The following is a 15,522-nucleotide window of genomic DNA, read 5'->3' on the forward strand; positions in this document are numbered from 1 at the left end:
AAAAAAAAAGCTTTATCATTCATTTGACCTGCTGATGGAAGAGTCCATATGTTGCTCTCAGGGGTATCATTAGGACAATTCGTGAAATCACAATACTAGATTGTAGATCGGATAATACTGCATCCGTGTTGAAAAAGAGTATGTCCTCATTTTCAAGATAAATGTTTTTGGAGGAGTGGGGTAAAGGGACATGATGTATGCAATTAACTTTTAAATTACTCAGTAAGAAAACACACACAACAATGGTAAGGCAAATGTGTCAACTCTCAGCAGTTGAGCCAAGACTAGTGGCACCTATCTGCACACTTCTCGTACAGAAATGTGCACCAGTGGACCACATGACACTGTAACGGCTGAAGACCCCTCTCACCTAGGGCTGGGGCTTTTAGCTCAGTGGTGCCACCGCCTGCCTTGCAAGAGAAAGGTCCTGAGTTTGATTCCAGGTACCAGAAAAAAAAAAAAAAGAAAGAAATCCTATTAAGGTGTATTTACTATGCTAGCCTTGTTACCATGACTCTACAGGATAATCCATTTACTTACTACAAAATTTTTTTTTCAAAGTTTACATTCGAGGCCCAGAGATTTAGCTCAGGTTCCATCGCCTGTCTCACCAGCACAAGGTCCTGAGTTTGATCCCTGGTACCAAAAACAAAACAAAAAGTTTAAATGAAAACCCGAATGCCACACTGCACTGGCAGCAGCCACATCCACTGTGTTTACCGTGTCTTGTGCTGGGGTGGAGAGGCATCGACAGGTGACTGACCTGTTTATCATTTAAGTTTGTAGCAGGCATGGTGGTTCATGCCAGTAGTCCCAGTATTCTCCAGGCTGAGCGGGAAGATTGCCAGGAATTTGAGGCCAGCCTGAGACACACAGCAAGACCCTCTCTCTCTCAAAAAAAAGGGGGATGTGTGCAAGGAGGAAATCACTGTATTTCTTGGGATGTGTCCCCATCATCACAGGAGAAAAATCACCCAAGCCAGGGTTAGCTGGTTTCCACTTTGCAGCTGAAGGTGCCCCTTTCACAGAAAGAATAGGATTGTGCAGCTTCATGCACCAATTGATTTACATTGTGTACTTCTCACCAAGGCAAAAAGCAGTGAGCTCAAGGCAGTGATTTCATCATACATATGTGAGGAAATAATATATTTGCTGTTGTAAAGATTACAAGAACATATATAAAGCACTTAGCACTGGGTCTGGCAAATGGTAAATATTAAATACCCAATTTACTATTTATTAGTGCCCTCATTTTACAGATAGGCAACTAAATATCTTGCTTAAGGTACATGGAAAATGGAAGGAAAAGGATTTCAAACCAGGTCTAAAAATCCCCAAGTCCCTTTTTCGTTAAACACAAACAAAAAGTTGCTCCATGTACAGCGTGGGAGAGAGCGATGTTTAATCCTGACAGTGGTTACACTGAAGTAGACTCTTCTTTTTCTTCTTCTTCTTCTTCTTTTTTTTTTTTTTTTCTTCTCTAGCCTGTCCTTAAACTCCTACCAATGCCTGGCTGTGCAACCTACTCAATAAGTATGTACTAAATTAAGAGATGAGATATTTAGTGGTACAGTGCTTGCCTAGCAAGCACATAGACCTATGTTTCACCCCCAGTACCTCAAAATTAAAGATCTGTGAAGTTTTTCACAAATTACAGGCAGTGTGTGCCTGTAATCCCAGTGCTGGGGAGGCTGAGGCAGGAGGATCACCTCGATTTTTTAGCCCAGCCTAGGCTTCATTGAGTTCAAGGCTGGCCTGAATGAGCCAGGCATGATGCATGCTTGTAATCCCAGCACTCAGCAGCCCTTGAGACAGGAGGATCGCTGCCTGAGTTCGAGGCCAGGCTGGGCTACTAATAGGCTCAAGGCCAGCCTTCACTACAAGGTGAGACTGTCTCCAAAAGTCAAAACAAAACAAACAACAAAACCCAAAATAAAACAGCTGAGTGCGGTAGGTACCAAGTAGCTTCGAGATCTCGGGCAAGATCACTGATGAATGTGCGCAGGTGTCCTCTTCTACAAACTAGAAGGGGCTACCCAGGTCCTCCGGTAGCAAATGTCCTAATCTTCCTCTCAAAACAAGTTACCAAAATCCCCTGTCCTGCACATTGCAAACTTCGAAGGTACTAAATCTACCCGAGCATGCCCTCCCGCCTCTGAATCAATTTTTAAAATGTATTTTTTTTGTTTTGTTTTGTACAGGGGAACGAACTCAGGACCTTGTGCTTGCGAGGCACGCGCGGCATCACTGAGCTAAATCCCGGCTTATTTATATTTTTGAGACACGGTCCCCTACATAGTTCAGGCTGGCCTCCTCGCGCAGCCTCCAGGGAGCTGGGACAACAGGAGTGACCCCCACGGCCGCGACCTCTGTACCACCTACGACGAGTCCAGGTCCTTCCGGTGAGGCGCTGCGCCGCACGGCACCTGAAGGCGAACTACAATTCCCACAATGCCCAGCCCCGCCCGCCCTAGCCACCTGGGCTAGGGGAGGAGGCGAAGATGGAGCTCTTCGCTCGGCGTGGGACGGAGCCTCCCCACGCGTCCTTTCTGTGTCCTCATGGGGAAAGTCCGCAGTAAGTGAGATTACCAGTAACCCTGGTAAGATCTCTGCACCCCGAAGGTCACCCCGTGTAGAGCTCCAGGTAGTCTAGCCCAGCAGAGACCCAGCTGCGGGATTACGCGGATTCACCCGCCAAGGGTCAGGCGAGCCGCGCACGCATGCGCAGAGCGAAGTATGGTGGCGGACGCCGCCGAGCCCCTTTCCTGGGTCTGTGAAGGTGAGTAGAGGACTGGAGGGTAACGTTTCCCTCCTCCGCTGACTCTCACCTGTAACCGCTGCCACAGATTTAACCGAATCCATCCCAGCGAACTCTACAATCCATGGATCCCAACTATTCGTGGAGGGGGTGTTTTAACGTTTACGTATGAGTTAGGCCATCTCAGTATGTCGTTGCCATTAGATGTCTTTCATCTCTGTAGGACCATGCATTTTATTTTGTTTTGGTGTTTTGAGACAAGCTCTCCCTACGGAGCCCACGGCTGGCTCTGGACTTGCTGCGATCTTCCTGCCCCAGCCTCTGGAGTACTATTGGGATTAAGACGTGCGCCCCCACATCTGGCTAGAATCATTTTACTACACAGCAGTGAGTATTTCGGGAGGCGCTTACCTTTCATTCTGATTTTCCTGTTACCTAGGAAATAGCTCTTTCTAATGAGCTGTGAAGCTTAAAGTTTTTTGGACTCAATTCTGTTCAACCTAGAATCTGACTAGGTATATACTTTCCAGTGGTCTGTTCATGTGCGTTAAGTCTTATGAGAAAACTACTTGAAAGGATAAAGACCGTGATAAAGTCACCAAAGAAATGGTGCTAATGAAGTTTATAATCCGTTGAAGGTGGCAATTAAGCAAACATCTGCATTGTGTCTTGACCTTAATTATTTTGCTGATGCCTCTGTAATGTGACTTGGTTAGGTTACTTAACATTCTGGACCTTAATTTTTTATTTATTTATTTTTTTGGTACCAGGGATTGAACTCGGGTCTTTGCACTTGTGAGGCAGGCAGTGGAACCACTGAGCTAAATCCCCAGCCCTGGACCTTTATTCTTAACATTTATTCTCATAAAATGAGAAGATTGAGTTGGGTGATGTCTAAGAATTTTCCAGTTCTAAAATTCTGTGGTTAACGAAGAGTAGAATCCAGATTATCTCACAATATGTTAATGCTTAACATCATCAACCTTTGTTTCTCTAATTAGTAAAATACAGTTATAAGCATTTTGGCAGCAGCATTGGAAAAAACTGTACTTGAAACTTCACATCCTATTACTGAAAGTAAGAAATTAATTGATAATACAACTTTGTTCAACCTGTGTTGTTTTACAGATCATTAAAAACACTGGGTACAATAATGAACACAATGTGTGCGATGGCTCAGATCTTAACTCATCTGATAAATTCTTCACTGATTCTGGATCGAGTGAAAATGCCTTCCTGCTTTGGTGCCATTAGAAATAGAATGATATCAACCCATAAGTCTAAAAAGAAGATCAGCGACTATTACAGGGTGCTGAATCTAGAAGAAGGATGCTCTGTAGAAGATGTCCGGGAATCTTTTCGTAAGCTTGCAAAACAATACCATCCAGACAGCAGTTCTAGTGCCGCAGACTCTGCAACATTTATACGGATTGAAGAAGCCTATAGGAATGTGCTTTCCCATGTGATGGAGCAAACAAATGCCAGACACAATATAGTGGAAGAAACAGAAGAAGAAGAAAAATTCAAATATAACACACCCCAACACCGGCATTATTTAAGTTTTGAAGGTGTTGGTTTTGGGACTCCGAGTCAGCGAGAGAAGCAGTATAGGCAATTCAGGGCAGACCGTGCAACAGAGCAGGTGATGGAATATCAAAAGCAGAAACTGCAGAGGCAGCAATTTGCTAACAGCGTAACTGTTAAAGATGTAAGACAGAGCAGAGAACAAAAGATAACTCAAGCAATAGAGCGTTTAGTGGAGGACCTCATTCAGGAATCAATGGCAAAAGGGGACTTTGACAATCTCAGTGGGAAGGGAAAACCTCTGCAAAAGTTTTCTGGCTGTTCATATATTGATCCCATGACCCACAACCTGAACAGAATATTAATAGATAATGGATACCAACCAGAATGGATCCTAATGCAAAAGGAAATAAACGATACTATTGAGCAACTCCGAGACACAGTTTTAGAGTCTAGGAAAAAACTTGGGAATCCAATGACACCAACTGAACAGAAGCAGTGGAACCAAGTTTGTGAACAGTTTGAAGAAAACATTAGAAAACTAAACAAGCGAATTAATGATTTTAATTTAATTGTTCCCATCCTGACCAGGCAAAAAGTTCATTTTGATGCACAGAAAGAAATTAGCAGAGCCCAGAAAATATATGAGACTCTTATCAAAACAAAAGAAATTGAAGATAAAAACTCAAACGACAATCAGGGAGAAGAGAAAACCCCTGGGGTCAAGACAGGTTTTTTAAACTGGATAAATCTGTGGAAACTTATTAAAATATGACCACTAGAATATTTGCTATCACACTACAGCTCCAGTTCATTTTCAACTGACATCAAACATAAAGGCTGGGTTACTCATGTGCCTTTGTGTTTGTCACCAAACTACTCACACTCCCAGTTGTGTGTGAGAAAGCTAAGAAACTGAGAGATTTTTTTTTTTTTTTTTGGTATCAAGTGTGAACTCAGGACCTTGCACTTCCGAGGCAAACGATGGCACCACTGAGCTAAATCCCAGCCCTGAGTCAGAGAAATTTTTGATCAGCTCTGCTCAAAAGGATATAGCAAAAAAAAAAAAAAAAATCTCACTTCTAAAGGAAACAATCCATTTCAGAGTTAAGGTATCAGTAGTCAGGTGAAAGAGCTAGAACTGAGATCAGTCTTGGGAGTCATACAAAATTCTAAAAGTCAGTGTAGTTTTAGGCTCTCATAACTGAGAAGCAGTTATGGTTTGCCATTGTCAAACACAGGTACTTCAACGACAAAAAATCCTGAATATTATCAAGACACAAAACTGAAGAAGTATGGTGAAATGTAACCAACTAAACATCTACATGACCTTCCTTTTATATGAGTGTACTGCAGTTGTATTCCTAAGCTTATTAAAACCCAAAACTGTTTTAAGACTTTTAGAGAACATCCTTATAGGTGAGAAGATTAAGATCAGGAAATTAGTTTGATTGCTGCATTCTTTTTATTATAAGGTCTTCTCTCTGGGTACTGAATGAAAAAGAAAAAACCAAACATCTGGGTTGTACTTTTTCTTGCCTAGTTTCATTATGCATCGGCTGTAGAATGATCCAGCAAGTTAGTTGATTTAGAAATTCCTTAAGTCTCTCCAGTTAAATCAGACTCCTTAGAGGCTTTTGAGTGATCCTAACCTGCCTTAGGGGACCCTTTAATAAATAAAGACAAGATACAGTATCTGAATTTTATGCATTTGTATCTTTGGCTAATGACAAGAGATTGAAATTTAGGATATTATTATGTCCTGTCCACTTCCAGAAAATCTAATGTTTAGCCAGGCTTGGTAGTGCACATCTGTAATCCAAGTATTTAGGTCAAGGCATGAGTTTGAGACAAGCCTGGGCTACATAGTGAGTTCAAAGCCAGTCTGAACTACATAGTGAGACCCTGTCTCAGAAGGAAGAAACAAAGAAAGGGAAAAAGCTAGCTTTTAAAGACTTGGATAATTGCTTTGCCACCCAATTGGTCACCTTAGGAGGAAGTAGAAATTGATGAAGAGTAACTGGTCTGTTTCTAGAATGCTTTGGCATAGATGTAATTCAGAAGCATGGCACTCAGTACTCTGATTTTAAAAGAACAAGTTATTTTGTAAAGTGTGTGATAGTTAAATCAACAAATAAACCTACATTGTCAAAAGGAAATTTCAAGTCTTTTTGCATAGATAATGGGACATTAGTTCACATAATTTTTTAATTCAATCAGTTACTTTGCTTCAATAATACTTATGTAAATAAAACTGAACAGCATGAAATATAGCTTTATTATTTTTGTCACTAGCCTGTGCAGTTCAGGCTAGTCTTGAACTCACTATGTACCCCATGTTGGCCTTGATTCTGCAGTGATCCTTCTGCCTCAGCCTCCTGAGTGCTGGGATTATGGGCATGTGCCACCATGCCCAGCTCAGTAATACAGCTTTATAATAGCCATTGTTCCAAAACATTTTAACAGACTATAGTCTGTGAATTTTGTTAAAAAATTGGGGTTTGATATAAAAGTCTTAATTGTATTGCAGCAAAAATGAAACTATTTCCAGTATTGGACAATGGGAAGATAAGGTTACCAGAACACTTAATTTCAGCACAATGCACTTAATGTTTGTAAATGTCTATATTAATAAAGTTACTTTAACGGTTATTCAATGCTCTTTTTTTTTTTGGTTCCAGGGATCGAACTCAGGTCCTTGTGTTTGCGAGGCAGGCGGCAAGACCACTGGGCTAAATCCCTAGCCAATGCTCCATTTTTGTATTAACATAATAATCATTTTTGGCTGACCACCTAAATAAATGGATTTTTTTTTTTTGGTTTTTTGAGACAGGGTCTCACTATGCAGTTGAGACTGACCTGGAACTCACTATGTAGCCCAGGCTGGTCTCGAACTCTCAGCTATCCTCCTGCCTCAGCCTCCTGAGTGTTGGGATTACAGGCATGCGCCATCATGCCTGGCTAAATAAATGGCTTTTAAAAATATTTTTGATTAATGATATCAAATTTGACTGTGACAGTCTTCATGTTGAAAGGGAAAATTCATTTATGTAAAAACAGATTCATTTACCCAAATTTTAGGCCAGAGAAAGTACTTGAGCCAGTTTATCAGAGTTTTTTGAATTGGAATCGAGCACTTACCTTGGCATTGACCATTGTTAGTTTTCACTGTCATCTTTTCAATTAAGTGATAATTTATTTTGTTGTTGTTGTTGTTGTTGTTTTTTGAGACAGGGTCTCACTATGTAGTTGAGACTGACCTGGAACTCACTATGTAGCCCATGCTGATCTCCAACTCACAGCTATCCTCCTGCCTCAACCTCCCGAGTGCTGGGATTAAAGGTGTGAGCACCATGCCTGGCTTGATAATTTATTTTTTAGTGATTTCGTTTTTTGGCAGTACTGGGGATCCAACCTGGGGCACTCTACCACTGAGCTACATCCTCAGCTTTTTTAATGTTTTATTTTGACATGGTATCCTGCTAGTTGCCCAAAGGGGAATGGAACTTGCAATCTTTCTGCTTCAGCTTTCTCCAGTGTGGATATTACAGGCCTGTGCCACCTTGCCTGGCTTTATTTTTTTTCTCCCCCTAGGACTGGGGATTGAACTCAGGACTTTGCACTTGCCAGGCAGGCACGGCACCACTGAGCTATATCCCTGGCCCAACTTTATTGAGATTTAAAAAAGCACTAATAGACACATCAAACTCTGAATGGTTTCAGTCTTTTCATGACTCCAATATCTACACTGCATTCTTCAAACTCAAGACAAGGACTCTGGATCAACAAGCTGAGGGTAGTGTCTCAAATCACCATGACTTCTGTTTCCCAGCAGTGTGGATTAGCTTTTGCCCTTGTTCTGTTCCCTGCCATCTTGGCCTGTTTTGCTGTTACTGCAGAACTAAAATCAAAATCCCTTGAGAGAGCAGTTGCATCACGCTTCCTTTTCATTGTCATTGTGCCCCCAAGTCTTAGGGGTAGCTATGTCCCCCTAATCCTGCCTCTGTGTTTGGGCACTTTACTTACTGACCCTGGTACCAAGTGCCCTCATGGAGCCTCAGACACCTTCTGGAATATGTCGGTGCTGCCTGACCCTTGCTGACTCAGGCTGATTTACCCATCCCTAGGAGTATTACCTTTCCCTTTGATAACGTGTGGTTCGTCCAACACACATTTAATGAGGTCCTGAAGGAGAATCCATCATTCCACTGAATTCTCAAACACCTATAATTGAGGGGACAGGTGAACACCTGAGCCTCATATGTAGCCATCAGATACTGACTTTACCACTGCCACCACCACCCTGGCGAGCCCTTTATACCTGTGGCCCAAGGGTAGCCCCAGAGATGACATAATACCCCCTGCCTGGCTCCTCCACTCACCACTTTCCTCAAGGGACAGGGAGGGAAAACAGTCCCTGGGATGGGACAACCTTCCCTGAGGCCCTTTCCAGTTTGCCACTGAGCCCACTTCCCAGCCTGCTGTCGGGTGGCAGAGTCCCCTCTCCTCCCACCTCCAAATCTCCTGCTCATACCTTCACTCCCCCATATCCAGATCCCAGAAAGTAGGGATTTTCTCTCCTGCCAAGACCATCTTGAAAGATCTGGATTCCTGTGGGAGAACACAGATCTTTTCCAGATGATTGACACGTATACCACCCGCCTGCAAACCTGCAGCGAAGACACAGACCCTACCTGAAGGCCTTGGCAGGACTACACCCAAACACACCCCCAGGAAGCATGACGATCACAGCAAGACATGCCCACTGCCGTGGGGAGGGGACCTACCTGGTGCAGAACGGCAAGGCGGACATTTGTGTCCTCAAAGACCATGCAGCAAGGAGTGTTTGGTCAGGTGGCGACTTCTCTGGCACTGATGACTGGTCCCTCTGTTGCCTGTGGACAAGCCTAGTTCTGTGGCCTTGTCCTCTCAGCTATTCCATTTAGCCGTGCTGTATTAATCCCTTTGGTATTAATAACGATTACCCAAGGAAGGCTAACTGTAAATAAAAGAGATTTATTTAACTTACAGTTTTGGGGGTTCAGAGGCTTGGCAGTGGCACCAACCCAGCTCTGGCATCAGGGCCTTCTTGGTTATGTCACATCACAGAGGAAACCCAGGAGTGAGGGAGCAATTGTATCTACCAACAGGAAGCCACAAAGATGGGGTGGAGCAGGGCTCTGCTGTCCCAACAGCCCTCTGGTGAAAGTCGGTGCATTTCCTTCCCAGAAGAGCCCCAGTGAACTCAGGATCTCCCACGAGGCTCTGCCTCTTAAAGGGCCCTACCTCCCAGTCAGGTCAACCTGGGCACCAGAATTCCAGCACATGAGATTTGGAGGGCACATTTGAACCACACTCATGCCACCAGCATTTGTTTACACCATGATTTGCCCAGGAGAGCCCTGAGATTCTCAGCGAACCTTGCTTTAGTGATTCGGTGGACAGCCATCTTACTCAGCATGGCTACCTGTCACCCATCCGAAGGCCCATACTGATTCATCTGGGGAAGATGTGCTTCCTCCAGCAGGGTGCCAGGCCTTTGAAGGAGAAAAGAATCCCTGGCTTTCTTAAATATGCTCAGAAATGAATGTGTGACTTAGGCTTTGCCGTGGTCCCTGTCCTTGGGACGGGAGCTCAGAACGAGGTGTGGGAGGTGACACGCTGACCCTTCAAGGTTCCACTTTGCTGGTGCAAGGAGGCAGTGCCTGCAGGTGGAGTCCGTGGCCCTAAAGAGGCATGAGGTAGGTGGTGGGGCAGCCAAGCTCACACCTTTGAGTGTGTGGCGGCCTCATGGGTGGTTTTCTCACAGGGCCAGCTCTCCAGTGTGGCTGTAAGAGTTGTTCTCAGAGTTGCCTGTTCCAGCCGAGAGCTGTGGCTGCTGCAGACGCGATCATGAGAACTCCACAATGTTGGGTAACAGGAATTAATGAGACAGGTGTTAGGGTTCTATTAGGCAGTAAGGACAGCAGCCCCAAATGGAGTCCAGTGAGTCAAGACCCTCCAGGGAGCTCAAAGAAACATCTGCCAAATGGCCTCTGGCTGTCGGGGACCTCCCCAGAGTGGGATCAGGTGGGCCATACGCTCAGGGGTGCACACACACTGTGAACACTGCACAGATAGGACCCTAAGAACCATGTAGTCTCCTGGAGGGATGGCCAGGGCTCCTTCTAAACCCCTTAAACCTCCTAGACAAACAGCCCTCTGGGCTGTCCTGCTCAGAACCCTCTCTGGCTAGTGGGAGCTTAGTTCCTTGCTTTTTTTTTTTTGGTACTGGGGATCAAACTCTACTGAGCTAAATCTCCGGCCCGCTTTTATATTTTTCACTTCCTTGCCTTTCTGTCTTTTAAATAAATTCACTTGCACCATCTCATTCTTCATCACCATGGGACATGACCCTGAAATTCCAGTACCACTGGGATAAATAGGAGCTGTAAACGGGGTTGCAACATGCAAAGTGCATGGGCCCTGGCTAGAATCTAAACTCTGCTACTGGGGAGGCAAATTGCTGAACTACATTGATGTACATAGGCGAATACTGTGAGGGTTAAAGAGACATGCAGAGCTCCTGGCACAGTTTCTGACATATAACAAACACCCCAGTCGAATTATCAAATTATATATGCTCTTGGGTTAATATTCTAATAAATGGAAGTTCTGATTTCAATTTAAGATTTATTGATGAGCCATGTAGGGCACACATCTGTAACGCCAGTGTTTGGGAGGCCGAGGCAGGAAGATTGCCTTGAGTTCCAAGTTAGCCTGGGCTACATAGTGAGTTCAAGGCCTGTCTGGAGTATTCAGTGATACCTTGTCTCAAATACAATACGAAGCAGCCAGATGTGGTAGTGGGTACCTGTAATCTCAACACTTGGGAGGCAGAAGCAAGAAGACTGCCAGGAGTTCAAGGCCAGCCTGAGCTACACACGGAGACCCTGTCTCAAAAAACAAAACAACAAAACCATAAAGATCTACTGAAAGAAAATGTTCTGTTGTACTTTGTGAGTTCCTATGCATTTCTAGAAAAGCAACTCAAAGCCTGTGCACTGACAGGACAATGTTAACATGTTTCTCCATACACTGAGGCAAACATTTTTCTCCATCTTTTTTTTGGAGGGGTTGAGACAGGGTCTCACTGTGTAGTTGAGACTGACCTGGAACTCACTATGTAGTCCAGGCTGGTTTCAAACTCACAGCAATCCTCCTGCTTCAGCCTCCTGAGTGCTGGGATTACAGGTGTGTGCCACCACCTCCAGCCTTTTTTCTTTTTTGAGGCAGGGTCTCACTATACAGCCTAGGCAGCCTGGACTCAAACTCATGACAGCCCTCCTGCCTCAGCCTCCTGAGTGCTGAAAATACAAGCATAGTACTTGGAAGAGTCATGGTTTCAAAGCTGATCTTGCCAGTTTCAATGGAATTCTTGAATTTACTGAAACTTCTTGTCGTTTTCAGCTACCAGACACTTTAAACAAAAATGTAACATCTATTTCCTTCTGTCCTCTAGTGTAAAACTGCATGATCATTTACATAAAACATCATTAAAATTGCAAATTATTTCTCTTTGTATTATAGTTATGGTATTTTACTGCTATTTTTAAAATTATATGCATGGGTGGGTTACATTTTTTCAGGTATACCATATCAAGAATATTTTGGGAAGTATAGGTTTATACAAAGTGTTTTATTTTTATTTATTTATTTATGGTTGTTTTATTGAGACAGGCTCTCACTATGTAGTCCAGGCTGACCTTGAACTGACTAAGTAACTGAGGCTGGCCCCGAACTCCCAGTGATCCGCCTGCCTCAGCCTTCTGAGTGCAAGGATTACAGGTATGCATCACCATTCCCAGCTAAATCCATGTTTAACTTTCTGGAATAGAGGTTTATAGAATCAGAGAAGCAACCTGCACTACTGTGAGTTCCTATGCATTTCTAGAAAAGCAACTCAAAGCCTGTGCACTGACAGGACAATGTTAACATGTTTCTCCATACACTGAGGCAAACATTTTTCTCCATCTTTTTTTTGGAGGGGGTGAGACAGGGTCTCACTGTGTAGTTGAGACTGACCTGGAACTCACTATGTAGTCCAGGCTGGTCTTGAACTCACAGTGATCCTCCTGCCTCAGCCTCCTGGCTGCTGGTATTACAGGCTTGTGCCCCCCAACCCCGCCTTTTTTTTTTTTTTTTTTTTTTTTTTTGGTACCAGAGATCAAACTGGGGACCTTGCACCTGTAAGGCAAGCAGCAGAACCACTAAGCTAAATCCCTGGCCCAAGGCAAACATTTTTCTACAAAGATATTTCCTACAACAGTGCCTTTAAAAAACCATGAACAGTATTGAACTAGTACTAGGTGGGCATGGTGGGGCACACCTGTAATCCTAGCACTCAGGAGGCTGAGGCAGGAGGATCGCTAAGAGTTCAAGGCTAGCCTGGGGTACAAAACGAGACCCTGTCTCAAAAAAAAAAAAAATTGAAAAATACTGTCAAAAGTGGTAAGATTAAGACTGTGATAGAAACTCCAATTGTTCCCCAATATTCATTCTTCTTCAGCACTGAAGCCACATTTTCTGTCTCCTTTGCAATTTAGCTGGTCAAGTGACCAGTTTTTACCAGCAGAATGAAATCAGAAGTGCACAGGCAGCTGCTGCAACAAGTTTTCAAGAGAGGGGGGTTTTCCCTTCTCCATCCTTTTCTTCTGTTCACTGGGATGCAGGCAAAATGGTATATTTCAAAGGAATTTGCCCAACAAATAATTATCGAGTACTCAGATCCCAGCACGTGTAAGATTTCTGGGAGTAATATGACCCAGGATACTTTTGGGATCATTATGTGACGCAAATCTTTCATTTCATTATACCAAGATAAGATATATTTGATTCCCATTGGTGATACCGTACCAAGGAAAAGACTAAATAAACCTTCTAGCTTCTCTTGCTGTTAGTTGACTTATAAACCACTAATTTTGGCAGCCACACAGCAAGGCGACGTATTATTAGTCTCTCACCAGCTTTGCTGTAGAAAACGCGTCTGCAGTGTGGGGTAGGGCGGTAATGGTTGCCTAGGTTACTCTTCAGGGACTGAGAAGCTGCCGCTTCTGCTGAACACTGACAGCTCCCTTGGGCCTGCGGAAACCAGTGGGACTGGAAGCGGAAGAGAACACGTGAAATCAGTCCTTGCTGCCCTAACTTTAGGGTCAAATTCTGCTCAGAGCTGCATGTAGACGTGTTGATCACTTGAGAAATGTTTTTGTCCAAAACTATAATATGGGGGTTACCCGACCTGGGCTTGCCTTGTCTCTCTCCTTCCCTCTTCAAGGCTAAAGGCAACCACCAGCCTCCAAGACCAGGAATGCCGGACCATGAAAGGAGAAAAGAGGGTGGCACCGGTCTGGAAGATCTCCACCCGTGAGTGGGAAACCTGTGAATATTTTCTTCTTTTCCTAGACTGTCTGTCTCTCTCATTCCTGTCCTGTGTCTGTAATCCCACAGCTCCCTGGAGCTGAGAAGTTCATTTGCAAGCAAATCTCCCACTTCTCCATTCTTTGGTTACTAGAAAGCCTTTTTTTCTTTCTTTTTTTTTAAAGAACAATTTTTTTTTTGGTACTGGGGATCGAACTCAGGAACTTGTGCTTTGAGGCAGGCGGCAGAACCACTGAGCTAAATTCCCAGCCCCATTATTTTATTTTTTAATCATATTTTTACCTATTTATTTTCTTAACATATATTAAGTGTACAAACTATGGGTTTCACTGTGACATTTGCGCGTGCACACACACACACACACACACACACACAGTGTATGGACCACGTTCGCCCTCCCTTTACCCTCTCTCGCCCTCGCCCTCTCCCTCCTACTCCATAGTCCTCTTTCCTGGCCCTGTTAGCCCTCTTTTACTTTCAGGTCCTCTTTCCCTTGCTCAGTTCCCTAGTAGGAATGAGAATATGTGATACTTGTGGTCTTAGTCACATCCCCTGTCACTGAAACACAACACCTGACACCCCAAGATGAAAGGAAGACAGGTTATTTTGGGTCCTGGTTGATAAAAGCCAGGCCACAAACGGTATGGACCAAAGCCCTGGAAGCAAGCATCTCCACTCCTAGGGGCCAGGAGACAGGTGGGGGGACACACCCCTCCAGGTCACGCCCCCAGTGACACGCCTTTTCCTCAGGCTCCACCTCCCACCAGCTGTAGTCCTCAGGATCCAATCACCCCCAAAAGCCCACTTTGAGCGCATGAGGACTTTGGGGGCCATTCTTGATCTAAACCGCAACACTTGTCTTTCTGTGTCTGACTTGTTTCCCTCAAGCTGATGTCCTTCAATCCATTTTTCTGCAAGCGACAGGGTTCTGTTCTTCACGGCTGAATAATAGTGTTGTGGCTATACACACTTTACTCTCTTTACCCGTTCCTGTGTGGGCAGCACCTACGCTGATTCCACATCTTCAGTATTGTGAATAATGCTGCAGTAGACATTGGTATGGCAGGTGACTCATGCTGATTTCGCTTCCTGCAGATACAATACCCAGGAGCAGCGTAAGTGGATCATATGATAATTCTATTTTTAGTTTTCTGAGGGGTCTCCATACTGTTCTTTATAGCAGCTGTAAGAATTTACACTCCCACTAACAGTGTGTAAAGCTTTCTTTTCCTCTACATCTTTGCCAGCATTGATTTTATTAACAGCCATTCTAACTGGTGTGAGATGGAATCCACTGTGCTTTTGATTTGTATTTCCCTAACAGCTAAAGATGTTGAGCATTTTTTCCCCACGTATTTACTGAAAAAGTGTTTCTTTCTCTCCAACACCAGCCTCTCACATTGGTTTTGACATGGGATGATCTGGGTTTGGGTACACCTGTGCTTACATAGTGTCCCCCACCAAAAAAACAAAACAAAACAAAACAAAAAACCCCTGACATGATTGTTATTCTGTAGGAAATTTAGGACTTCCAAAGGCTACTGAAGTTATGCTGAAAATTCAAGAGGCCATATCATTCATTTATTTATTGGTTCCGAGAATTGGACTCGGGACCTTGTGCTTGCCAGGCAGGCACCGCACCAAAGAGCTATATATCTCCGGCCCATTTACTTATTTTTTGAGACAAAGGTTTTGCTTTGTAGTTCAGGCTGGCCGTGATCTCACTATATAGCCCAGGCTGGCCTCGAACTCTTGGCAATCCTCATGCCTCAGCCTCCTGACTGCTGGGATTACAGGAGTGAGTTACAAAGTCTGGCCAAGAG

General features: G+C 44.0%; 1 protein-coding gene across 3 annotated transcripts; it reads left to right on the plus strand.

Annotated features, from left to right (window-relative positions):
• Positions 1–2,462: 2,462 nt before the first annotated feature.
• On the plus strand, positions 2,463–6,148 carry Dnajc28 (DnaJ heat shock protein family (Hsp40) member C28). Of its 3 annotated transcripts, none has more exons than XM_010608662.2 (3): positions 2,463–2,575; positions 2,982–3,145; positions 3,887–6,148. In XM_010608662.2, exon 3 carries the CDS (start codon positions 3,912–3,914, stop codon positions 5,055–5,057), a length of 1,146 nt encoding a protein of 381 aa, XP_010606964.1. In that variant the 5' UTR covers positions 2,463–2,575; positions 2,982–3,145; positions 3,887–3,911; the 3' UTR covers positions 5,058–6,148. The 3 variants fall into 3 exon arrangements, with proteins under 3 accessions (XP_010606964.1, XP_010606965.1, XP_010606966.1); XM_010608663.2 differs by lacking the exon at positions 2,463–2,575 and adding an exon at positions 2,582–2,779; XM_010608664.2 differs by lacking the exons at positions 2,463–2,575; positions 2,982–3,145 and adding an exon at positions 2,582–2,779.
• Positions 6,149–15,522: the final 9,374 nt, after the last annotated feature.

The sequence above is a fragment of the Fukomys damarensis genome, unplaced genomic scaffold (genome assembly GCF_012274545.1).
Source record: "Fukomys damarensis isolate Sample0158 unplaced genomic scaffold, DMR_v1.0_HiC HiC_scaffold_24, whole genome shotgun sequence".
Classification (NCBI taxonomy): domain Eukaryota; kingdom Metazoa; phylum Chordata; class Mammalia; order Rodentia; family Bathyergidae; genus Fukomys; species Fukomys damarensis.